Below are 27197 nucleotides of genomic sequence, written 5' to 3'. Positions count from 1 at the left end.
TACTCATATTTATAAGTAAAATAAATTGTGGACATTTCAAATTCTCTTAGTTGGTGAACAGCTATTTTGGTGGTCTTGTTTTCTAACAGCTTATTAGTGTTGGACCAAATCGGTTTCCCAGTTGTTTAAAATAGAGTTAAATAAGAATTTTTTGCTTTACTGCCTATTTTACTTCAGTCCAACACTTATTTTTAGTAAATAGCTTTTCTGCATATGTATACATACATACACACACACACACATATGCCTGTATATACAGACATTCTAGGGAAGTTGTTTCCTGGTTCAGCTAGCAATTTCAATTCTCTGTTTAATGTCAGAAGTTGTTTTGTAGAATGGCATGTTAATATTTTTTTCTACGCTGATTAAAATCATCCTTTGCCACTAAAGTCAACTATCTGCTAGGACAGAAATGTGCAAATAGACAACATGCATAAATGTGCATTTTTAGTGACTGTTATTAGCTTGACAGTTTTATTTTCAAGATCCTCTTCTCTCCCAACCTAATTATGATGTACTTATAAGGCAACAATAATATATTTAGTTAGTTTGCAAAATGAGAATAATTGTTCTGGTTTTTCCATTTTTGCATGTTTTGAGTTTGGATTAATTGGACATGTATTATTCTCAGTAGACATATATAATAAAATAGTCCATTTAACTGTGATTCTTTCTTTTGGAACATTGGCTGACTTTTAGATAGTGGACCTTGTGCAGTTTCATAAATACAGGTACTACTGAGTTTTGGATGACATTCTTTACACAACCTAAAAGTAAAGGTGAGCATAATAGAAGCTGGAAACAAGCTTCTGGGCATAATAGAAGCTGGAAACAAGTCTGACATTTTCTTTGCACTAAGAAATGTATTTCATATTCCAAGAAATATGCCCTTGTTAGGTTCAGGATGTTTTTCAGTGGTTATAACTGCTTAAACATTATTTTTTTCTGTTTATAGTAATTCATGTTATACTGTGGCATATTTTGAAAAGAATGTTAAGTGTAAAGAATAAATTGAAAAGATCCATGATCCTATCATCCAGAAAAAATTACTGCTAATATTTTTAATATACATTTTTCCAGTTCGTTCCTTGCATGTACAGATTATTTATTTATTTATTTATTTTTTTACCAAACTTAGAATTATAACTTTATATATACTGTTTTGATCCTACTTTTTTTTTTTTTTCCTGAATGGGATGTTGGTCTCCTAGATTGAGACTTTATGGTTGATTCTTTATAATACTACTATTTTAAATAATGCTGGAACAGACATTTTTTGTACATGTATCTTTGATTGCATCTCTGGTTTTTTTTCTTCTTGTAGGATAGATTCCCAGAAGTGGGGTAACTGGATCAGAGGGTGATTACCCTGTGTATAAGAGTATGTGTCTCACTGCACCTTCAATGGCATTGAGTAGGTCAGTTTTTACAGTCTTTGCCAATGTGATAGATATCTGTTACATTCTTGGGGGGTAATAACAAAAATCCTCATATTAGTAATGTGTAAAACCATCATAGTGTATGAAAGAAATTTGCAGTTATTTTCCCAAAAACTTACTGAAATGAGTTTCTTTAAAAATATTTTAGGTAAAAGTAATCTGTGATAAAAAAAATTACCCTAAAGTTGCAATTTGAGCATTTTTTTTGGAGAGCTAGAATTTTAATATTCTTTTATTAAAATGACAAACATGAGAAAGCTTGTTTTATAGTATGTAATAAGTAGAAATATTATGTAAAACTAAATTATTTCAGATAGATGAAGGGGGTAGTCACATGGTTCTGACTTTAAAAACAAAAAATCTGTTAGTGTCTAGAGCAGTAGCTCTGGAGTTAGGCAGCCTGGGTTCGTGTCCTTGCTTTGCCACTCACTAAGTATATGATTTGAGGCAACCTGCTAAATATGTGTATGATTTTATTTTTCTAAACCTTGGCTTCCTTATTTTTATAAAAGGAGAATAATAATATCTACCCCGTAGGATTGTTGAGAGGATTAGAAATAATGCGTAAGACCACTTGGCACATAGGTATTTAATAAAAACTAGCTATTTTCATTAAATTTGTTTTTTCTGACAGTCTCCTCAAGGGCAAGAAATATCTCATTTTTGTGTTCTTGTTTACATGAATAAATACAGAAATGCAAATGGGCTGTGGTGAGCAGTGGCAGCAGGAGGGGAGTGGTGGACATTCTTTGTGGTAGGAATGGCATGTGCCAAGATAGAAGGAAAGTTCAGGAGAAGTTGGAGGACAGGTGATTAATTTGACAGAAGCCTAGACTTTTGTATAGTTAGAAAATATGGAGATAAGGGAGAAATATGGAGATTGGAGTTAGACTTTTAAGCCATTGAATGCTAGGTTGGTAAGTAGACTTTTTCAGGAGTGCAAGCTTTGGTATGCGGAAAATGACTTGATAAAAGCATTCATCAAAAAGCAGATGAATTTGCTTGTAGAGTACAGAATGAATTGAGGAAGGAAGAGGTTGAAGACAGGGAATCTGGATTAATATAAACACAGGTAAGGTAAGATCTGAGGGTTTAAATGAAAACAGGGAGGATTTGGGGGCAAGTGCTTAGGCTTCATGGTTGTGAAGATCTGTGCAACCAATTTGGAGATTAAATTCAAAAGAAACAGTCTAGGCTTATATGCATTTAGGCAGCCTTTGAGAGAAGATGGGACTCAGTATACTTTGCTTGTTACTATTGGTTTTGAAAAAATTGAAGGATAAAACATTCTGAGATTCCTATCATTTCATCAGTAAAAAGCATATATTTATGCTTTTAAAAATATATATGCACAATCTCCTGCAGTAATTGTATTTAGATAGCATTTTGAGTTCCTGATTAACAGGATATCCTCGCTTTTAGACTTTGTATTTCTGGAGGTATTACCTTAAAACTCTTCACTGTAAGGTGAAGTTCTTCTGCATGTGGTTTTTGTAGCATTTGTGATTGCTGCAGGACTTTAAAAACCCCAGTCGTGTGAGCAGAGGTGATGAGAAGTGAAATATAGAGTTCTTGTTTGTTAAGCAGCTTCTAAGTAAAATATAGAAGCAAAAAAATGGGAAATTGGGTGTATGATCTTTAGAAAAACATTACTTTTAGTATTCCTGTTTTCTCCCTCACCCCTGAATTTTCCTAATTAAAAAAAGAGAGTTTGTAGATGCCATTTTTAGTCATTCTAGTACCTGACTAGAGCTCTACTCATATTTTCCACTTGACTGAATAATATAAAGCAAGTTAGCCGGAGATTGATATTAATAGTATTTCTTTTTGACTAATAAGTAAACTCACATGAACTGTGAATTGTTTGCTCGCTATCTTCCAATGGAGAAAAGAAGCAACCACCAATTTAAAAAAATACAGGCTTGTGATACTTCTAAGGTGTTTGCATTTTTTAAAACAGTGAGTTGTCATACCTTTCTTAATGTTTCTTTTAGTTTCCAAATATTGCCTAAATTCAAAAATAAAGTTCTTATTATTTTTACTCAAATCTCTTCCCTTTAAAAGTATCCTTGAAAATATTTTTAAATGAATAAGCAAATGTAACTCATAGTGCTCATTGTAGTGTTGGGGATTGTGTGCGTGTGACTTTTTTTTTTTTTTTTGCTATGCGAATCTGCAAAAGCCCAGGTCTGGTCAACTGAATGAAATTTCATTTACTAAAGGGGCTTCAGATATTCAAAACGATGATTTAATGTCTACAGACTATGAGTCTCTCTTGAATAGGTTTGAGGATACTTCTGCCTGTTTGTCCAGCAGAAATCTGAGCTATAGTCATTCTCTCCCCATCACTCCTACTCCTTAAACTGTAGCTGAGAGAAGAGCGTAGTCCTTAGTTTGGGCCATTCTGGTATTGTCACTATGATGGACTGTTGTCTTACATTTTTAGAAATGTGCTTGCATCTTGACAGAAAAATTATTAAATTAAGTAGCTAGCAGTTTATGGTATACTGTTATAAGATAGTTCATTTAATTTTTATATAAGGTGACATACGAAGTGTCTGAAATGTGAATAGAGTATTATAGCCTATCCCAGAGGATTAAAATAAAAGACAATGAAGCCTACTGGTTGAATAAAATATTATGTATATTTTTCTTTATCAGAAGATTTTTTTCATACTCCTTTTGAATCAGCAATTTTGAATGCTAACTATAAATTCTTGACTAAGAAATCAGTTATTCCCTACTGTAATAATAAACAGTTTGGTTACTCGTCCAACATGTATTTATTGAGTGATTATTGAGTGCTTGATACTATTCTAGGAACCAGAGATTTAGCAGTGAATAAGGTGTGCTTTCATGGCAATTTTTATACCACTGAAGGGTTGATGATCGTAGAGAAACACAGTAGAAAAACAAGTAAATAAGATCATTTCAGAGGTCCCAAATGCCATGAAGAAACTGTAGCAAGATGAAATGATAGAGAATGATGAAAGGGTTTTAAATTGAGTGTTGTGGAAAAGCTCACTGAGATGGTGAAATTTAATGTGGCACCCGAATTACAAAATGCCAGACACATAGCGGTATATAAGAAGAATGAACCAGGCAGAGGGCCCAGTTGGTGCAAAGGCCTTAAAGTGGGAAGCAGGTCATCATGTTTGAGGAAGAACAAGAAGATCCTTGTCATCACAAGACTAGGAAAAGCCTGGTAGATGAGGTTTATAGGGAACAACTCACCGGATATTATTTCTCTTTATGGGTAAATATATGCAACTTATGAATTTGAAGATGGTGTTACTAATAATACTCATTTAAATCTGTAGGATAACCAGTAGTTTTTCTAGACATACAGAATCACTGATTTATGGTCCATAAATTGTGTTTTTTCCCAGGGATCTGCAGAGATAGGAAAGAATTATGATTAGTATTATAAAAGGCCAAATGAAAATTGTGCATTTACTCTAAACAGATTTATACAGGTAAAATATTATGTATCTTTTCTTTGACCAATGATTATATTGACTCAAATCATTATCATGCATTGTAGCGATTTCCAGATTGTTAAGGAAATAAAATATTGTTCTTATCCCTTCAAGATCCTAGCATTGGGTTTTGTTAGTTTTTAAGTCTTTGGCAATTTGAGAATTTTTACTTGTGTGATTTTGATTAACTTTTACTTACGTGATTAATAAGATGTCAATGCAGTTGGTAGACAAAAATCTTTAAAGACGCGAAACCCATGGAAGGGAATAGAGTTTTTTTGTAGAAAGGTTGGGAGCCATTGATTAATGTCCTATCTGTAATGAACCTACAGGGAGAAGGGAATCATGTTTTTGAGTGTAGACCCCTTATATCCTATTTAATTTGCACAGTCAATCTATAAAGTAGATATTGTTCAGTTTTTTACAGCCGATGAAACTCAAAGTAATTATATAATTTGTGAAAATTTACACAGCTCCAATAATAGAGGATCATGTGGATGGTAAACTTCCAGAAGAAGGAACTTCTGCAATACAAAGCAGAAAATAGGTGATCAATACATATTTGTATCTTGCTTAAATGTAAACATGAATGAATGAGTAAATGACAGGAGACTGCCTCTATCCCTATACTGTTTTCAGTGAGTCACACCATTTTTCTCTTAAATGAGTCTAGAAAATTTCTTCAGAAGTAAAGTGACTTCACCTGTCTTTTTTTTCATAAATCATATGGTAAAAATCCTGAGGAGAGAAATAAAGACCAAACACTTACAAAGTATAATTTTCTCTTAGGCTTTGTTAACTGAGTAATTTGTAGAATTTTCAGCTTTAAAAAAAAGTCTGGTTTGCACCATAGTATTCATTATCAGTAACCTCTTTTGGTTCTGTTTGTGTCTTAATTTTTTTTTTTGGTAACCATTTAAGAATTTAGTATTCTGAAATGAAGTGATGGAATTACAGTAGTCCAGATGTTTGTGTAGCCAGCGTTAGTTGTCTACCTAATATCTATCAGTCTGTGGGGAGTGGGGCAGGGTTGCTGGCATATGTTTCTTTCTGTCTTCTATTAGAATATCAAAGTGTGTGATTTGTTGCTTAGAAATACGAACTGATAATTCTTGGTTTTTTTTTTTTTTTTTTTGAGACGGAGTCTCGCTTTGTCGCCCAGGCTGGAGTGCAGTGGCCGGATCTCAGCTCACTGCAAGCTCCGCCTCCCGGGTTTACACCATTCTCCTGCCTCAGCCTCCCGAGTAGCTGGGACTACAGGCGCCCACCACCTCGCCCGGCTAGTTTTTTGTATTTTTAGTAGAGACGGGGTTTCACCATATTAGCCAGGATGGTCTCGATCTCCTGACCTCGTGATCCGCCCGTCTCGGCCTCCCAAAGTGCTGGGATTACAGGCTTGAGCCACCGCGCCCGGCCAATTCTTGGTTATTTAATTTAATGGTTAGTAGGATAAATGAGGGCTTTTTTTTTTTTTTTTTTTTTTTTTAACATCTCTACCCAGGCAGAATAGGAGTATGAAATCTCTCAACCCTGTGTTTATCAAGTTTCTAATCCTTCAGATTAATTAATATCTTAATAAGTTTTAAGTTTAGTATTCTTTTAAATGAATATTTAAAATTAGGAATGGATACCTAAAGGATGAAAGTAAATACAGTTAATTGAGAAATTGAAAGAAATCCAAGTAAGTTTGAGAAAGGAACATAATTATGATACAGAATTTACCATAGGGGAATGACACACAGAAGTTGACGTGCTAGACTGTGGAAAAGGAATTTATTTTCTCAAAGAAGAGAAATGAAATTGATGGAATGAGGGCTGGGAGGAGGTAAATTATGGTTGAAGGAATAGAATACTTTGGATTAGATATTGGAGCCCACGGTCGGGCGCGGTGGCTTATGCCTGTAATCCCAGCACTTTGGGAGGCCGAGGCGGGTGGATCACCTGAGGTTGGGAGTTTGAGATCACCCTGACCAACATGGAGAAACCCCGTCTCCACTCAAAAAAAAAAAAAACACACAAAAAAACTAGCTGGGCGTGGTGATGCATGCCTATAATCCCAGCTACTCGGGAGGGTGAGGCAGGATAATCCCTTGAACCTGGGAGGCAGAGGTTGTGGTGAGCCAAGATGGCACCATTGCACTCCAGCCTGGGCAACAAGAGTGAAACTTCATCTCAAAAAAAAAAGATACTGCAGCCTACATAGACCTTCAGAGAGTATATGATTACTCTGTCACCATTTGTGGCAGTATAATTACTACTACATGAGGTATGGTGTCTTGTTGGTTTGAGTTGGAAGGACAATAAACCTAGATCAAATGAAGAGGGTTGTTGTGAAGAAGGAACGTATTTTAAAATTTGTTTCTAGTTGTCTGACACTTGTTATGACAGGTCTATGAAAGATAACTTTATATGATATTTTGGTTCTTGGTATCCGCAAAGTGTTGGTTTTTAATTTTCCCTGGTGGATTTCTGTATGACAGATTTTAGACTGCCCTACTATTGCATCTTGCTGTTCTCCATTCTAATCATACAATTGATTTAGTAATGACATACATCACCCCCAGCATGAAGTTTTTATGCTTCAGAAAATTGTTTGGCATACAAAGGGCAAGTATCAATTTGCTCTGTAAATGTGTATCTGTAAAAACTGGTGTGATTATTTAAGGATATCAGATTAACTTAAGAAAAACCATAGGCAAGTGATTTGGGAGGGAGAATATTATAATCAGGCACACCTTTATTTGCATGTTTAGATTTTCATATATTAGGTTATTTTGGTAGTGTTTCTTTTACATTCAAATGGTAAGAAGCCTGGGAGTTTAGTATCTCGAAATTGGTCTAATAGTATATAATCTTTTAAAAAAGTTCCTGTGTCGGCCGGACGCGGTGGCTCAAGCCTGTAATCTCAGCACTTTGGGAGGCCGAGGTGGGCGGATCACAAGGTCAGGAGATCAAGACCATCCTGGCTAACACGGTGAAACCCTGTCTCTACTAAAAAATACAAAAAACTAGCCAGGCAAGGTGGCGGGCGCCTGTAGTCCTAGCTACTTGGGAGGCTGAGGCAGGAGAAAGGCATAAACCCGGGAGGCGGAGCTTGCAGTGAGCTGAGATCTGACCACTGCACTCCAGCCTGGGCGACAGAGCAAGACTCCATCTCAAAAAAAAAAAAAAAAAAAAAAAAAAGTTTCTGTGTCTTTTTGAATACTTAGTTTCACACCTAGGACAAACCTCAGTTGTAAAACATCCCTTTGAATTTTAAATTACTGTTTAATAACTTCTGACTAGTATTTCACTAAGTGTTACAACTTTTATATTGGAATAGCATTATAATTCAAGAACCAACCAAAATCTGCCGTAGAAACCATGGGTTGGAGGGTTTTAGTTGATATACTCATCCTGTTATTCCCATTATGCTTCAGACTTGGACTGCTGTCACAACAGAACATGCTTGAGATTGTGTCACCACTCAGTGCCATCTGCCTACATGTGTACATAAGCTATAGTAGGCCTTAGATACTGGATATAAAGAATCATTGTTTTATGGTTTTCTTAACTGACTCTGCTTAAGTTCTAGTGTTCTGGGCTGAGCCTGTGGTCAATTTTGATCTTTTGCATTTATAACAACACTCCCATAACCACGCATTCAGTGTCCTCTGTGTGTTGGCATACCAAAGATGGACATGTGAAGTTTTTAATAGTGCAAAGAAAATGGCTATTTAATCAGTAAAATTTAAAGATGATTTTTAAAAACATTCAAATATTTGAGAGAGTGCCCTTTATATGAAGGACCAACTATCTCTTCCCACCCTGGTTAATTTTCACAATATAATAAACTATTTTTTAGTTATATAGGCCAAAATGTTTTATAGAAAATCAGTCATAAAATTGCATTTGTCTGTGCTATTTTTAAAAAGTTCTCTATTGTTACGTTGGTAAATGCAGAATACCAGTGTTTACATAGTATGAGTTTTGTACTTATTTTTAAAACATGTATCTATTCATGTGTAGAACATAGGCTAAAAGGAAACACCAAAAGACCTAGATTGTTATCTCTGATGTGTGGGTTATAGATACTTTATATGTTATATATTATATAATATATATTATTATAGGTTATATTATATTTTATTTCCCTTGTTAAGCCTTTTATGAACTCTACCTTCTTTTTATTTATTTATTTTATTTTTTCGAGATGGAGTCTCCCTCTGTCTCCAGGCTGGAGTACAATGGTGCGATCTCGGCTCACTGCAACCCCCACCTCCTGGGTTCAAGCGATTCTCCTGCTTCAGCCTCCTGAGTAGCTGGGATTACAGGCACACACCACCACATCCAGCTAATTTTTGTATTTTTAGTAGAGATGGGGTTTCACCATGTTGGTCAGGATGGTCTCGATTTGCTGACTTTGTGATCCACCCGCCTCCCAAAAGTGCTGTGATTACAGGCGTGAGCCACCACGCCTGGCCTGTTCATATATTTTATAATCAAACTAAGAGTTCTAAAATGAATTCATTATAGAGTATGAAATTAAATTTAATAAAGCTTTTAAAGATAAAGATTCTTAGGTGATAAAATGAGTTAAAGGTTTTACAAATAAATAGGATTTCTGAAGTGGAATTTTATGTTATGGTAAACATTTTTCCTTTAAAACTAAAACAAACACACAATTAAGTTGCCATTTTCTGGGCATGGGGATGAGAGAAATAGGAAAGGTTTTGTACTGTTGTACCTTGCCTTGGAAACCTTTTGATTCTTCTGACTCAGATTTGCTTCAGTTACATCACATGCTGTTTTATGGATAAGTGTTTAATTATAGGATTTAAACTTATTTATATAAATGGTATGCAAAATCTTGCTTTTAATATTTGGTCATTTGTATTTGTGGTCAGCAGGCAAAACACTTGGCAAAAGTTTGCATATAGTGCCTACCAGTTTTTCTCAGTTTTCTCATCTATCAGTGGAAAAAGAACAGTATCTATGTCTTAGACTTGTTTGAGGATTAAATAAGCATGCCTGAGGTACAAGAAGCACTTAAAATTATTGCTGCTGTTATTATCCCAAAGTTGGGATTGATGTTTCTTTGTTTCCTTTGTATTTTGTTTTGTTTCTGAAACAGTGTGTCACTCTGTCACTTAGGGTGGAGTTCAGTGGCTGCAATCTCTGCTCACTGCAACCTCTGCCTGCAGGGTTCAAGCAATTCTCGTGCCTCAGCCTCCCAAGTACCTGGGATTATAGGTGTGTGCCACCACACCCAGCTAATCTTTTTATTTTTAGCAGAGATGGAGTTTCACTATGTTGACCAGGCTGGTCTTGAACTCCTGACCTCTGACCTCAGGTGATCCCCCTACCTCAGCCTCCCGAAGTGTTGGAATTACAGGTGTGAGCCACTGTGCCAGGCTGGCATTGATGTTTCTGTGAAACTGAGCTAAAAGATCCCTAGGGACTGGAACAATATATTATGCCGTGTATCCCCTGTTTTGGTCAACCCTGTGTATTCCCCATTAATTAAGTGGGACCATTAACCCCTCACTTAGGTAGTTTCATTGTTTATGTATACAATGAATCTTTGGCATTCATGACTTAATAGTTTAGACCTAAAATATTTAGCATGAAAACTTTATAATCTGGTATAGGCAGAATTTTGAATTCAAGGCTGATGTGCTGAACAAGTCTGTTAACTAGAGAATTGAGTATAGCTGACAGTATCCCAGTTTTTATTACCCAACAGTGACATGACTTTTGTTCTCTACTTAATTTTCATCATAGAATTAAAAACTGTTTCTTTGTGAACATAGTGCCCAGAGAAAGCCCGATAAAATGTAAATCTTTGAATACATTAAAGGGAAGGAGTGAGTTTACTGGGAATTTCTAGATTTCCAGCCTCTTATATTATTTCTATTACTTCAGTACATAATTTTTTAAATCTCTCAGGCCAAATTAAAATATATTTCCTGTCTAGATTTCATATTTCCATGGAGTGGTGTGATGATGTAAGTGTGCTTCATTTAATAAAAGCTACTCTGGTATACCTCGTAACCCCGCTTGCAGAAATACTGATTTTATGGGTCTGGGATAGGCCTAGGGTGCTGTGTTTTACTCCTGTGGGTGATCCCCAGATGATTCTGATGAGATACTTTTTCGGTTTATTTATCTCTATATTTTCATTTTACTATTATTTTTAAAAAATGCTTTGTGTTGTATTTTTAAAGCCATAGGAGTAAAGAAGCACATTTTATATTTAATAATGAAAATTAATGATATGTCTTAGCTTTCCATGGTTATGTTTTGTTTTACCTTTTCAATTAGTTAAATGTGCGTAGATTACTTAAGTCAAACTCAAGTAATACCAAGTTCATTGTAGAAAAAAAATAAAGTACCAATTAGAGATTATTTCTCAGCCTTTTTAGATATTTTTCTAATTGTCCCCCTCATGAAATTTTAATGCCACAGATATAACTGTATATTTATGTATTGTATGTGTATCTGTGTTTTATGCACTAAAAGAATAAGAATTCTTTTTTTTTTTTTTGCCCCTCAAGAGCCAATTTTTACCCCATTGGTGGTGATACTGCCCCTGTTGAGAATGCATGCAATAAGCCAAAACAAAAATCACATTTAATTTTACCTTACAACTTGTTAATATTTTGGCATGCATCTTTCTCAGTGATGTTCAATGTATATATGCCTTTGATGAAAGTGAAATCAGATACATAATATTTCATGCACCCTTTTTTCTTAATATTTTGTGAATTTTCATGATAAATGAATATCTTTTAACAGTATCATCTCTAATGGATAAATACTATAGATGTATAGTAGTATGTGAATTTGCCATCATTTTTTAAAATGATTTTTCTATAGTTTTCAAGTTTTTATTATAAAAGTTCTTCTATGAATATCATTATAGTTGAATTTTTCCATGCATCCTTAATTATTTCTGCAGGATAAATTCCAAAAAGTAGAATTACTTCATTCTGTACATTTTAATATTTTTTGGTGTGTGTGACTTAGAAAGTGAAAGTCCCTTTCCCCAAGGGCAGCCACCATTAAAATGAATCTTTGTCTAGCCTTTTCCTGTATATATCCTAACATAAATAGCTATATATATTATTTATATAAAAACTACATATAAATAATTTATATAGCTGTATCTGTCTTTTAAAAAAGAAAAATAGATTGTTCCTTAACTACAGCAAGTTGCTTTTTTGCCTAATGCATTTTGCCTGAAAGATTTTGGTCATCTCATATCACTATGTATAATTCTACCTCATTCTTGAAAGCTGTATGATACATAGTAATTTGTCCATTCTTCTATGGAAGGATCTTTTCTTTCCCATTTTGTTTTGTTTTTGTGTATGTCTTTGTTTTTAGCATAAATTCCTATTTGTAATGGAATTCTGGGTCATTTAAGAATTGAAAGTATATGTGCAGATCTTTTTTTGTGTGTTTATTTGTCTTTCTTTCTTTCTTTTCTTTCTTTTTTTTTTTTCTGTTTTTGTTTTTGAGACATGATCTTACTCCTACCCCTAGGCTATGATGCTGTGGCAGGATTGTGGCTCATTGTACTCAGGTGATTCCCCCACCTCAGCCTCCTGAGTAGCTGGGACTACAGACGCATGCCAATATGCCTGGCTAACTTTTTGTATTTTTTGTAGAAACAGTGTTTTGCTACGTTGCCCAGAATGGTCTTGAACTCTTGGGCTCAAGCCATTCACCCATCTTTGCCCCACAAAGTTCTGGGATTATAGGCATGAGCCACCGTACCCTGTGTTTTCTATTTTTTTCATTCCTTTATTTGCCTACTCTGGTATTGGACCAGATTTTAATTACTTTTATATCAGGAAATATAACATGTTCTAATAAGTAGGCAGATAAGTCACAGTTGAATTTTGGCTAAGTGTTTGGTTTTTATCTTTTTTTTTTTTTTTTTTAAGACAAGTATTTGTATTTTAAATAGTCTAGAATAATACAGATTTTTGAGGACTTTTAGGGCCTGGCAGTAATTCAGAACTCTAAAAGCACATCAAAGTTGCATAGTGAACAAACAACCTATTGAACTGTGAGCTTTCTGGGAATACTTGGAACCATAACATTTCTGTCAAATATGCCTTTTAATCTTTGGTTTATTGATTGAAGTATTTTGGACTTACACTCTTTCTGCTGTCAAGCTTTTATTCTTTTTAAAGGAGATATACTCTCTATCTTTTTTACATTTCTGGTAATGTATTTACGTACATCATACTGTGTTGTTTCTGCTTATTTCTGTAGTTCTCTACTTATGTGTTACCTTCAGAGTTATACATACATTTTCCTGAGGTTTAGTCTAATATAGCTCAAAATATCAGAATAGATGTTATAGTAGGTAACACTTATGAATTAGAATCTGAATTTTTAAAAATCTAGTGTTTTTGCTGGATTTATGTAGGTTTCTTTATGAGAAAACAGTAAACATTGCATATGAATTACACTTTGCTTTTTAAAGTAGAAATATGTTTCCTTTCTAAAACTAATTTTTTTCTGAGACTATTTTTTCTTTAAATGTAGCCACTCACAGTATTGTTAAAATTTTTAAATGTTGATTCTGATACTATTAGTAACTAATATGAGCTTTTTTTTTTTTTTCGTTAGGACATACTGTCAGGTGAGATTCTCAAATGGTTTTAGTGTTCTGGAAGAGTTAGTTTACCTTTGTAATGAAAAATCTCTCCTGAGAGTACTACACTCACCACTAGGATGAAAACTAATCAAATAAATATAATAAATGGTAGTCAGTACCCAGGCATTTCAGACAGCACTGTTTTCTGACACTAGCCTCCCTTGGAGTTGAGTTGTCACCACAGCTAGGTTAAGCTTATTGCAGAGGTTTACCTTGCTTTGAATTGTGGGTCTGCATCTGTCAAAGTGAAAAGCCAACTTCTTCCCTTCATGGTAGTGGTATGCTTTTTGCATGGTGTGTTTATGAAAATTAAATCACAACAGTGATTTTGTGTGTCGAGGTTTACCATTTAGGTTAGAGATTGTATTCTTTGGTGCAAAATTTAACCTAAATGCTTTGTGTATGTACATAAAACTGAATCCTTTATCTCAGAATCACAGCTGCAAACAAATGACAACCCATGCTTGAGCATTAACTCATTATCACTTAGACCTTTGGCCAAGCCTGATTGCTTAGATAAAGCCTTACCTACCACCATTGCCTACTTCTTTGTTTTTTGAAGACTGAAACCATAGAAAAACTTCAAATTCATTTAACTGAATAGTCCATGTAAGTGATGTTTAATTTATTTTTAGGACGATATTTGATTTTAACTAAATATTATGTGAGATTATTATAAGCAATTACAAAAACTAGAATGTGTGATATTTTGTGTTTTATAAAACTTAAAATGTTTTTATTATTTCTCATTATTTAAAACATTTTTTCCTCAATATTGTGATGAATTAGTATCAGTAAGACTTTAATAATAGCCATCTGATAGCAAGGATTCTTTAATAGATTTGTTAGAATATACATCTTCACAGTACATAGAAGTTGAGAGATTTTTATGTTTCGTGTAGTGACTAAAAGCAAGCTGTTTTTCAGGAAAGTATCAAGTAATTTTTACTAGCCCTTTTTTGTAATTATTTTCCTATTCAAAGTAATAATAAAGTAATCCTTGAGCATCCTTTTAGTCACATGGTTTTTTAATAGTTCACTATTTTTGACCAGGCATGGTGGCTCACGCCTGTAATCCCAGCACTTTGGGAGGCCAAAGTGGGAGGACAGGTTGAGCCCATGAGTTTGAGACCACCCTAAGCAGCATAGTGAGACCCTGTCTCTACAAAAATTAAAACAAAAAATTAGCAGGGTGTGGTGGCACATACCTGTAATCCCAGATTCTCAGAAGGCTGAGTTGGGAGGATTGCTTGAGCATGGGAGGTTGAGGCCGCAGTGAGCCATGATTGCGCCACTACACTCCAACCTCGGTGACAGTGAGACCCTGTCTCAGAAAAAACAAAAAAGCCACTATTTTTGTTAAGTAATGTATTTTAAAAAGAATACAGGTAATGCCCTGAAAAGTACAGATCAAGAAGGCAAATGAGACAAAAATAATGGTTTTCGGTTCGCTGTGTATCCTTACAGAAGTTTCCTGTAAAAACATGCATATGTACATATACGCATATATAGAAATAATTAGTTTTCTTTTTATAATTCATTTTGTTTTTAAGTCTTCAGGTGTAGCAATGAGACATGAAGACTAGTTCTATATTAGCCTGCTAGTAAATAAAAATTCCACTCTTCAGAGGTTAAGTTTTGTCAAGTTTCTCTCATCTTCCTGCTTCCTCCCTCCCTTCACTCTTATTCTATTCTTACCACTCCTCTCCTTGAGAGGAGAGAAGTGTATAGTGTGGTGGGTTGCAATGCTGGCTTGGCTGTACATTAGATTTAACTGGGAGCTTTGAGAAATATCCACATTCTGGATCCACCTTCCTGATTCTTAATTAATTGGTCATAATGATGCAGGGGATGTGGGAGGAGAACATTCTTAGCCTGCGTATAGAAGCTTGCCTCAGCTTCGGAGTTCAAATATGGTCTGCGGGAAAGCAATGATTGAATCCAAGGGGCCCAGTTTCTCTGCCTTCTAGAAGGAAGGGGTGTGTGTGTGTGTGTGTGTGTGTGTGTGCACGCACGCGCATGCGTGCATGCACATAGGTCTTTGTAATCCTTTAAATTCTCTAAGAAATGTACCACCACAGTTTTCTAATTTATTCTAGTATTGGTTTATCCATAGTGTTTGTATACTTTAATTCTAAAGAAAAACAATATTTGCACAGTACAGGTTAGATAGACAAGAAGAAGACTGGTAAGGCAATATAGTATTGTAGTTAACCACACTGATGCTAGAGCCACAGTGCCTGAGTTATAATCCTGGCTCCATAATTTATGTATGTTGAGCTTGGACAAGTTAGTTTTAGCCTTTTTGCCTCATCTATAAGATGGGGACAGTAGACTGGGAGTGGTGGCTCATGCCTGTAATCCCAGCACTTTGGGAGGCCAAGGCGGGCAGATCACCTGAGGTTAGGAGTTCGAGACCAGCCTAACGAACATGAAGAAACCCCGTCTCTACTAAAAATACAAAAATTAGCCGGGTGTGGTGGCACATGCCTGTAATTCCAGCTACTTGGGAGGTTGAGGCAGGAGAATCACTTTAACCTGGGAGGTGGAGGTTGTGGTGAGCCGAGATTAAGCCATTGCACTCCAGCCTGGGCAGTAAGAGCGAAACTCTGTCTCAAACAAACAAACAAAACAAAAAGGGACAATAATCCCCACCCCATGGAAATGTGAGGATTAAAAATACTAGATGTAAAGTGCTCAAAGCAGTATTTTATGCATGGTAAATGTACAATAAATAACAGTTAATTCATTTATTCCTTTTCATGTATTCTATTTTCTAACATTTCTTACCCTTTTCTTGCTTATTCCTCCTGAAGTTAATGCTTCCTCTGATAAACTAGAGTAGGTGTTTTTTTTTTTTTTGAGACAAAGTCTCACTCTGTCACCCAGGCTGGAGTGTGGTGGTGTGATCTTGTCTCACTCCCGGGTTCAAGCGATTCTCCTGCCTCAGCCTCCCAAGTAGCTGAGACTGCAGGCGTGCACCACCACACCTGGCTAATTTTTGTTATTATTAGTAGAGACGGGGTTTCACCACGTTGGTCAGGCTGGTCTCAAACTCCTGGCCTTGTGATCCACCCTCCTCAGCCTCCCAAAGTGCTGGGATTATAGGCGTGAGCCACTGTGCTTGGCCAGCTAACTTTTTTTGTAAGGGGCCAGATAGTAAGTACTTCAGGATTTTGGGGCCATATGGTCCCTGTTGCACATATTCAACTCTGCTGTTATAGGGTAAAAGCAGCCATTTATATAAGCAAATGAGAGTGATTGTGTCTCCTTTATTTATGGACACTAAAAGTGAATTTCATGTAATTTTCACGTTATAAAATATTTTTCTTCTGATTTTTTTGTATAACAACATTCAAGAATATAAAAACAGTCCTTGATTCACAAGCCACACAAAAAAAGACAGTGGCCCAGATTTGGCCTGTGGCTCATAGTGTGCTGGTCCCTGAAGTAGGGTAAATGAACCTGCACATTCTGATAACTATTTTAGGCATCTGCTGTTTCTTGGACATGCCTTCATTTTTTAATTTCTCTGTACTTTGGGAGAATCTAGAAGGTAATTTTTTGGCATCAAGTTTAAAACTTTAAAATTCTACTCACAGCTTTGAGCTTAAGCTGTTTATTAGCACTATTTGAAACTGTGAAACTTTGTGAACTCTCTCCTCCTCAAACAATGACATATATAACTATATTTAGGGTTCTTTGGTTGTAAGCAAAAGAACCATCATGGTTCACTGGAGATTTTATTCTTTGGTGCAGAATTTAACTTAAATGCCTTGTGGGTGTACATGAAACTGAGTCCTTTATTTCAGAGTCACAGCAGCAAGCAAATGACAACCTGTGCTTATCGTCAGCACTAGTATGTAGTAGGTGTTCTCTCAGAGAACTGGGCAGATACCTACAGAACCTGTAAGACGATGCACCCATTTACACACCATACACACACACACACGCATACATTATGTAAATCAAGAGATTTATTTCAAGGAGTTGGCTTATGTGATTGTGGAGACTAGAAAGTCCAAAATCTGTACGGCAGACCAACACATTGCAGGTTCTGTAGGTGAAGCTGATAATGCAGTCTAGCAGTAGAATTTCTTCTTCAGTGAAACCTGAGTTTTGCAAAGTAAGGCTTTTCAACCGATTGGATGAGGCCTACTCACATTATTGAGGATAATCTCCTTAAAGTCAGCTGATGGTGAATGTTAACCACATTTAGATAATACCTTCATGGCAACACTTCCATCCATTTGAATAACTGGGTACTAGAGTCTAGCCAAGTTGACATGTCCAACTAGCCGTTACACAGTTCAATATATATTTGTCCAATAAAAGGATGAACAAATGGCTAAAATGGTTAAACAGAAAAATGTTTATTTGGAGGATGTTGAATAACAGAATTTAAGTAAAAAGTGAGCACTTAGGCCTCAAGAAGTCCTGAAAAGAACCAGAGCAGTTTGCAGGGGTAGGGACCTAGGTAGTAGTAAGGAACAATGTCTTCAGTGTGCCACAGTCATAAAGAATCAGCTCTAGCCATTTTCCTTCCTCACATCACTCTAAGATTCAGCTTCCTGGGAAACTCAGCCTGATTAGTGTAGACTGAGTTTAGGTCACATGTCTCCCTTGCCCAGTGAAAAGTGGGGACACCTTGATTGACATTCTCACCACAACTGCATTCAGGAAGATAAGGATTGTTTCCCAATAAAGTATCACAATGCTATTAGCAAAAGAAGGAGGAATACTAGACATACACAAATAGCAGATGTCCACTTCACCAACTCTTGATATCTCACGTAGATGGTCAGCTGATAAAACTAACATGGATCAGAGCCAGATTATGTAGAGCATTACAAGGCCTGATAATGAGCTTGGGCCTTATCCTCTAGAATAATGGAACTTTTTTTTTTTTGAGAGGGGGGTCATAGATCTCTTTGAAATTTTGAAATTTTGGGGCCACATATTGTGCCCTCTTCTCTCCTAGAAGATTATACCTATGCTTTAAAAAATATTTGTTTTTGTTTTGTATAACATTTCAAGAGTTTATTTTACCTCTTGAAGTACATCCATAGTTGGTGAAAAGAGGAGCTAGTATCTTAATCTGAAAAACAATAAAAATATTATATCTCTCTCAGCTTCTGATATTTGCACTGCTAATTCTCCGTAATCTCTTTGATTTCTCTTGGAGGAATTTGGTTAAGAGATGATGAGGGTCTTATTAACACAGTGTGGAAATAGGGATAAAAAGAATTTACAATTGAAAAAATTATTTAGGAAACAAAATATGCAGAACTAGCTTGACTGTTGATTATATATGGGGAGTAGAGTCAAGTATGGCTTATAGGGTTTTAGCTTGTAGGAATTACAGGGGAAATATATAGGGTAGGTAGAAAGGTTGACCTTAATTGTGAGAAGGGACAGCCTCATCCTTTGGGACTTTAGGAAAAAAGATGATAGTAACTGGACTTAAGTTTATCAAGAAGGAAGGGAATGAGAGAGGAAGTGGAGTAGAGATGGTAAAAGGATTGATGTGCAGTACTGAGGGTCCAGGTGAGATTTCACACCAGGAATTTGAAGTAGTGACATCAGTTATATAATAATATTTTCTCCAGCAATGAAGAGAAAGTTTAAGATTCACTAACAGTTGATGTGTACTGGTTGATTTGGGGGTGAAACAACAGGAATACGTGGAATAGAGGAATCTGAGCAAAGACTAACTCAAAGATGGTGGTGTATAACTTACAGAGCTCCTATTCTGTGTTGGGCACATAAATAAGCTTTGTAGATACCATTTCATTTACTCAAATAATCCTACGAGCCAGGCACTGGTATTCCCATGATGAAACTGAGGCACAGAGAGGTTAAGACACTTGCCTAGGATTATAGAGCTAGTAAGTGGCAGAACTGGGCTTTAAACCCAGGAAGCTAGGTCCCAAAGTCTGTGTTCTTAACTACTAAGCTACACTGTTGATCACTCTTGGAGTCATGGGTTAGGAGAAAAGGAAGGGAAACAATAAGCTGGGAGAAGATGAAGGGCTCAGGACTCAAAGTTGATGCTTCAGTGAGGTGGAAAACCTGTGCTGTGGGGTTTTCCTCAGATTATACACACATGCACACTTGTTTATATCAGGTTAGGTGCTGGAAAAAAAAGGTAATTAATTTAGATATTTACCAGGAATTCTTTCAGGAGCATTTTTCATGAGTCATATTTGCACCGCACAATTCTTTTTGCTTCATTTTTATGTAGTAGAAGGCAGTAAGGAATTCTTGTACAAGTAAACATCTTTTCCTTTTGTACCCCTCACCACTGCGAATTTGATAGAACCCTTAGTAAATGACCAGGTTGTGTTCTACACGTTTTTTTCTCTCCCACAACATAACATGGGTTTGGCAAGCTTTAAAATATATTAGTGTGTTTGTATCCACTAGTATACCTCTGCCCATTTAATAGGATATCCCTGCCAGTTAGAGCTAGTGATGTTTTGTTCTAATTTGGAGAGATAACGTGTGTCTGTCTTTAAATTCTCTGTCAGTTTTCCTTTTTGTAAAAAAAACTTGTTGCCCAAATTATAAATAAATTTGAGCAAATGCAGACTAAGGGAATAAAAAATCAATGCATCCATTGGAGTAGAACACCTTCTCTTTTTCTTTTTCTTTTTTTTTTTTTTTTTAGACGGAGTCTCGCTCTGTCCCCCAGACTGGAGTGCAGTGACGCGATCTCGGCTCACTGCAAGCTCTGGTACCCTGCAAGCTTCCATACACTGTAAGCTGCACCTCCTGGGTTCACGCATTTCTCCTGCCTTAGCCTCCTGAGTAGCTGGGACTACAGACGCCCGCCACCACACCTGGCTAATTTTTGTATTTTTAGTAGAGGTGGGATTTTACCGTGTTAGCCAGGATGGTCTCCATCTCCTGACCTTGTGATCCACCCGCCTTGGCCTCCCGAAGTGTTGGGATTACAGGCGTGAGCCACCGCGCACGACCGAGTGGAACACCTTCTCAACATAGAACTGGTTGATTTATTTTTTCCTGATGCTTGGCTTTTTCCAATATTTTGTTACCCAAGATAACATTAGTCGAACTAGCACTTTGAGGAAAGGAGTTAAAAATTTTTTTCTTGTTAAATTTGGGTAACTGGTCATATTTTCCTTTGTCTCTCACTGTCTCATACCCTTAGATCAGGGGTCTCCAACCCCTGGGCCACAGACTAGTGAGTAATGGTCTGTGGCCTGTTAGGAACCAGGCTGCACAGCAGGAGGTAAGCAGCATTGAGTATTGCTGCCTGAGCCCCGCCTCTTGTCAGATCACTAGTGGCATTAGATTCTCGTGGGAGTGCGAACCCTATTGTGAATTGCACATGCACATAATCTAGGTTGCATGCTTCTTATGAGAATCTAATACCTGATGATCTGTTGCTGTCTCCCATCACCCCCAGATGGGACTGTCTAGTTACAGGAAAACAAGCTCAGGGTTCCCACTGATTCTGCATTATGGTGAGCTGTATAATTATTTCATTTTGTGTTACAATGTAATAGTAATAGAAATAAAGTGCACAATAAATATGCGTTTGGATCATCGTGACTCCATCTCCCACGCCTGGTCCAGTCTGTGGAAAAATTGTCTTCCATGAAACTGGTTCCTGGTGCCAAAAAGGTTGGGGATCGCTTCCTTAAATTATGTAGATAAACATAATAGATATTTGTGGTTATATCAGGGACTATTATAACATTTTTTCTGTATTAATCTAGATATTTTGATGAAGCTCAACATGCCTTATAGATTGATATGGCTAATGTTTCAATTATTTGCTTCTTGCTGCTGTAAAGTTTGTTAGAATTAGGGCTCTAGATCTTTTTTTTTTCCTTCTTTTAAATTAAGAGATGAGGTCTCGCTCTGTTGCCCAGACTGATCTCAAACTCCTAACCCCTTCCCACCTTAGCCTCTCAGAGTGCTAGGAGTACTGACATGAGCCAATGTGCCTGGCCAGGGATCTAGATCTAATACATGTTAAGATCATAGCTTTTAGAACGTTTAGTCATAGGTATTTAATTGTAGTTTCTTCCTTTGAACCCCGAACTTCAAGGCGTTTAGTAATACTTTTAAGGTCTGTGTTCAGGTGGTTTTGGTTTGACTGTAAATACCTTTTCCTGTTTAACATTTTTTAGTTCAAATCTAGGTCACAACCTGTCTGTACTCTTGTAGAGAATTTTATTTTTTAAATTTTATTTATTTATTTTTCAGACAGAGTCTTGTTCTGTCACCCAGGCTGGAGTGCAGTGGCACAATCTTGGTTCACTGGATCCTCTGTCTCCCAAGTTCAAACAATGCGTGTGTGTGTGCGCGCGCGTGCGTGTGTATATTTTTTGACATCCAGTGACCTTTGAACTTTTTATTGGCCTCCTGCTCCCCAAAGGGTTACCCTGCTTCTGCTGGCTTAATGTCTCAGAACTTTGGTGTCATTGGTCTCAGATACCACTTTGCCATCTACTATCCGGTGGGTGGTAGTCTTTTGGATGGTTTGCATGGAGTTGCTGCTGTCCAGGGCATCACCAAGATTGAAGTCCTTGCCATCTTCTGGTAGGTGGCGGTCTCAGCCTCTGGTTTGACCTTGATATTTCAGCAGGGCCTTGTACTCCTGGGCCTAGCGTTGCCCCTCTGCCCGGGTCTTTGCCAGCTCTGACTCTAGTTGCAGCAGGATCTCGTTGAGCTGCTCCATCTGCAGGGAATAGAGGGCCTCCACCTCCCTCAGGCTGTTCTACAAGCTGGCCTTCAGATTTCTCATTGAGTCCAGATTGATTAAGGACTGGGCTGTATGTCTCAGCTCTGTGAATGCCATCTTAGCAACTCCAACCTCAGCAGACTGCGTGGTGACCACTGTGGCGCCCTCCTCAGTCTGCTGAGACCAGTACTTGTCTAGCTCCTGTCAGTTCTTCCGAGCCAGCTTATCATATTGGGCCCAGATGTCTGCTGTGATCTGGATGTCCTGAGATTTGGGGGCATCTGCCTCCATGGTCAACCCAGAGCTGGCAATTTGGGCTTGTAGGCCTTTTACTTCCCCTTTGTGGTTCTTCTTCATGAAGAACAGTTCCTCGTTGAGAGCCTCGATCTCTGGCTCCAGCTGCAGCCAAGTGACATTGGTGTCATCAGTGACCTTGTGGAGTCCATGGATGTCACTCTTCACAGACTGGCACATGGCCAGCTCTGTCTCATACTTGACTCTGAAGTCATCAGTAGCAAGACGGGTATTGTCAGTCTGCAGAACGATGCGGGCATTGTCCACAGTATTTTTGTTTTTTCTTTTTTTTTTTTTTTGAGATGGAGTCTTGCTGTCCCCAGGCTGGTCTGCAGTGGCGCGATCTCGGCTCACTGCAGACTCTGCCTCCTGGGTTCATGCCATTCTCCTGCCTCAGCCTCCCGAGTAGCTGGGACTACAGGTGCCCGCCACCACACTTGGCTAATTTTTTCTATTTTCAGTAGAGATGGGGTTTCACCGTGTTAGCCAGGATGGTCTCGATCTCCTGACCTCGTAATCCACCTGCCTCGGCCTCTCAGAGTATTTAAGAAGATCTGAGCCCTCAGGTCCTTGATGGTCTTGAAGTAATGGCCCCAGTGTCTGAGCTGGGGTCCCTTCTTCTCCAGGTGCTCCTGGATTTTGCTCTCCAGCTTCCAGTTCTCGGTTTCCAGGCTCCTCATTCTGTCCAGGTAGGAGGCCAGGCGATCATTCAGGCATTTCATTTTCTCATCATTCTGGATGCCTCCCATTCCTACCAGACCCCTGGCCATCCCCGCAGCCAGGCCCCAAGCTGCCCCAGAAGCTGGTGGAGCAGGACATGGAGATCTGGGAACCAGAGCCCCCAGTGCCTGGATAGACGCTGCCTGGGCGCCATGGCTGGGTGCCTTGACAGTGCTCAGGGACCAGTAGTTGGTGGATAAGGTGAAGCGAGTGGTGAAGCTCATGCTGTCTGGGGAGGAGAGTGAGAGGATAGGACTCAGGCTTTGCTGATGACCAGAATATTAGTTATCATTGCTTAATATCCCTGTCTTCTTTTGCTGTTGATAATCAAAACTTTATTACTGATTCCGACTTGATTTTTGAGGTTTGTTTCCCATAGAATTTTTTGCAGACAGATTAGTATTTAAAGGAATATTTAATACATTATTTCTTTTAGCTAGAATAAGCTAAAGGTGCAAAAGAATGAATGTTGTCTTAGGTTTCTAAGACCTGGAAAACCGGTCTGAATGCTTTTATGCACTAGGTTAACCTTTATGCCATTCAGAATGTGAGACCAGTTTGGGCTGATTTTCATTCCTCTGTTAGGCTTAAAAAAGAATCACCACACTGTTCATTGATGTCATTACGACTATTAGGAAAAATGTTTGTTATAACTGTGAAGAGTGAGAGAACTCTTGTTTATACTTATTTTAATAGTGAAAATTTGATTTTGGTTTAGAGTTCTTCTAACAATATATATGAATAATATTTGTAGAGTGGTAGAGTGCTTTTTTTTAAAATATACTTTTACCAACTTTGTCTCATTTGATCTTCACAATTCTGTGAAAAAGGTAGGACAGATAGTGTCACTCCTACTTTTAAAGATAAGAAGTTTGGGCTTCAAAGAATTCAGTGACTTGCCCTGAGATAAATAGCTAGTTACATCTGCTATCTTTTACATTAGTTTTCATTCTCCTGTATCAAAGAGTTTGTATGCAAAGACTTCTATATGATTTACTTATAATTTCTAAAATATAAAATTCAAATTGTTGAAATTTCTGACTTTTCTACATTTACCAGAAAAGTATACCATTTTAAAAAATAGACAATTTAAAAAATATGGAATGCTTCGTGAATTTTGTGTGTCATTCTTATGCAGGGGCCGTGTTAGTCTTCCCTGTATCGTTCCAATTTCAGTATATGTGCTGCCAAAGCAAGCACGACTTAATTTTTTTTAGAGCAGTTTTAGGTTTACAATAAAATTGAGCAGATTTCTCATCTATCTTCTGCCCGCACACATGCACAGTTTCCTTCGTTATCAACAAATCCCCTACCAAATCGGTACATATGTTACAGCTGATGAATGTGCATTGACACGTACTTAATCATGCAGAGTCCATAGTTTACCTTAGAGTTCACTTTTGGTGTTGTATATTCTCTGGGTTTAGACAAATGTAAAATGATGTGTGTCCACCTTATAGTTTCATACAGATAAAAGTTTTGCTGCCCTAAAAGTCTTCTGTGTTCCTGTCTTTTTTGTTTGCTTGTTTTGGCTATATATAAAGAAGAACAGATAGCAAGTTCTTCCACATTGTATTACTGTAATTTTAATCTTATTTTTAGTTGTGGGATTTAGAAATACTTGATTCAGAAGTATGTGTAAGTTAATAGATTATAATTTTGACTCTAAGAGCATTATGAAAGAGTCTTTCTCTGGTTCTTTTTGTTTGTTTGTTTGTTTGCTTGAGACAGAGTTTTTGCTCTTATTGCCAAGGTTGGAATGCAATGGCATGATCTCGGCTCACTGCAACCTCTGCCTCCCGGGTTCAAGCGATTTTCCTGCCTCAGCCTCCCGAGTAGCTGGGATTACAGGCCATGCACCACCATGCCCGGCTAATTTTGTATTTTTAGTAGAGACAGGGTTGCACCATGTTGGCCAGGCTGGTCTTGAACTCTGACCTTAGGTGATCTGCCCGCCTTGGCCTCCCAAAGTGCTGGGATTACAGGCGTGAGCCACCGCGCCCAGCCTTTTCTCTGGTTCTTAACAAAATTCTTTCAAGTTGCCCAGTTTCAAAAAAGAAAAATGACTTTGTAGTTTTAATAATCACTTAAAAACTAGTACCCTTTATATTGCATAATGCCTGTGGGGAGATACATATATATTTTTATATATATATATATATATATATTTTTTTTTTTTTTTTAAAGACAGAGTCTTGCTCTGTTGCCCAGACAGTAGTTCAGTGGCGTGATCTTGGCTCGCTGCCACCTCTGCCTCCCAGGTTCAAGCAATTTTGTACCTTAGCCTCCTGAGTAGCTGGGTTTACAGGCATGTGCCACCATGCCCAGCTGATTTTTTCTTGCCATGTTGGCCAGGCTGGTCTTGAACTCCTGACCTCAAGTGATCTGCCTGCCTCAGCCTCCCAAAGTGCTGGGATTACAGGCATGCACCACCAGGCCCAGCTAATGTTTTTGTATTTTTAGTAGAGACAGAGTTTCGCCATGTTGGCCAGGATGGTCTCAATCTCTTGACATTGTGATCCACCTACCTTGGCCTCCCAAAGTGCTGGGATTATAGGCGTGAGCAACCATGCCTGGCCTCAAGTATATGTATTTTTTAATTGACTTTTTTTGTGTGCAAAAAGTTTAGTTCAAGTATTTTTATTTTTATTTTTTGAGATGGAGTCTCGCTCTGTCACCCAGGCTGAAGTATAGTGCCGTGATCTTGGCTCACTGCAACCTCTGCCTTCCAGGTTCAAATGATTCTCCTGCCTCAGCCTCCCGAGTAGCTGGAACTACAGGTGTGTGCCACCATGCCCGGCTTATATTTGTATTTTTAGTAGAGACCAGGTTTCGCCATATTGGCCAGCCTGGTCTCGAACTCCTGATCTTGGGTGATCCACCCGCCTCAGCCTCCCAAAGTGCTGGGATTACAGGCATGACCTAGTTCAAGTAGTTTTAGAACCTCTGTTCTTGTATTCGTAGACCCTGTGCAAATCTCTATCTGGAAATACAAAATAATCCTTACCTTGCTTTTAGCAAAGTTGACGGTGATAGCAAAGGCAAGGCTAATTATGAAACAGTTAGAGGAGAGGTCACCAAACTTTGGTCCAAGACCTGTTTTGTATGGCCCTCAAGCTAAGAATGGCTTTTACTTTTTAAAGAGTTTTTTTTTTTTTAAATAACAAAGAATAATATGTGACATAGGCCATATGTGGCTCACAAAGCATAAAACATTTACTGTCTAGCTCTTCATAGATAAAGTTTGCTGACTTTGAATTAGAAGACTATATATCATATAAAATAAAATGTAAACAGAGACCTTAGGAAAATGCAAATCAAAACCATAATGAGATATTATTTCATACACACTAGGATGGCTGTAATTTAGGGAAAAAAAGGACAATAACAAGTGTTGGCCAGGATGTAGAGAGATTGGAACTTTCATACATTGCTGATGAGAATGTAAAATGGTACAGCCACTGTGGAAAACAGTTTGGCAGTTCCTGAGAAAGTTAAACATATGCTAAAGAGATGCAATGAAAAATAAAAAAATAAATAAATATAAATAAAAGAAAAACAGAGAGTTATCTTACGACTCAGCAGTTTTGCTGCTAGATATATACCCAAGAGAATTGGAAACGTATGTGTACACTAAAATTCGTACAAGACTGTTCATTACAATAAACAAAAAGTGGAAAGAACCCAAATGTCCATCAACTGATAAACAAAATATCATATAGTCATACAATAGAATATCATTCAGCTATAAAAAGGAATGAAATACTGACACACGCTTCAACATGAATGAACCTTGGAAACATGCTAAGCACAAAAGCCAGACACAAAAGGCCACATGTTGTATGATTCCATCTGTGTGAAATGTATAGAAAAAGCCAATCTTTAGAGATAGTAGG

At 37.4% G+C, this 27197-nt stretch overlaps 1 protein-coding gene, 1 non-coding gene and 1 pseudogene across 30 annotated transcripts in view; 1 reads left to right on the top strand and 2 right to left on the bottom strand.

Moving 5' to 3' along the window:
* The window catches only part of RAP1A (RAP1A, member of RAS oncogene family), a 97861-nt gene that overhangs the window by 6837 nt on the left and 63827 nt on the right, over positions 1–27197 (top strand). For 8 of the 29 annotated variants that reach the window (XM_045385265.3, XM_045385262.3, XM_065547856.2 and 5 more), the window contains exon 3: positions 1325–1418. The exons of 17 other annotated variants lie outside the window; for them this stretch is intronic. Coding sequence is in view for 4 of the 12 variants with exons in the window: in XM_045385254.3 (XP_045241189.1) it covers positions 1384–1418 (35 nt within the window). In the remaining 8 variants the exon portion in view is untranslated. Of the gene's footprint in view, positions 1–699; positions 780–1324; positions 1419–27197 lie in introns of all 29 variants that reach the window. 4 more of the 29 variants (XM_065547936.2, XM_065547832.2, XM_073998899.1 and 1 more) reach the window with 3 other exon arrangements.
* Positions 21474–22943, bottom strand: LOC141407420 (keratin, type I cytoskeletal 18 pseudogene; annotated as a pseudogene).
* Positions 24394–24501, bottom strand: LOC123570839 (U6 spliceosomal RNA). Its single transcript, XR_006695055.2, has one exon. It is a non-coding gene; the product is annotated as a U6 spliceosomal RNA (small nuclear RNA).

Source organism: Macaca fascicularis, chromosome 1 (genome assembly GCF_037993035.2).
Source record: "Macaca fascicularis isolate 582-1 chromosome 1, T2T-MFA8v1.1".
NCBI lineage: Eukaryota > Metazoa > Chordata > Mammalia > Primates > Cercopithecidae > Macaca > Macaca fascicularis.
This window is presented reverse-complemented; position numbering and strand designations above follow the sequence as displayed.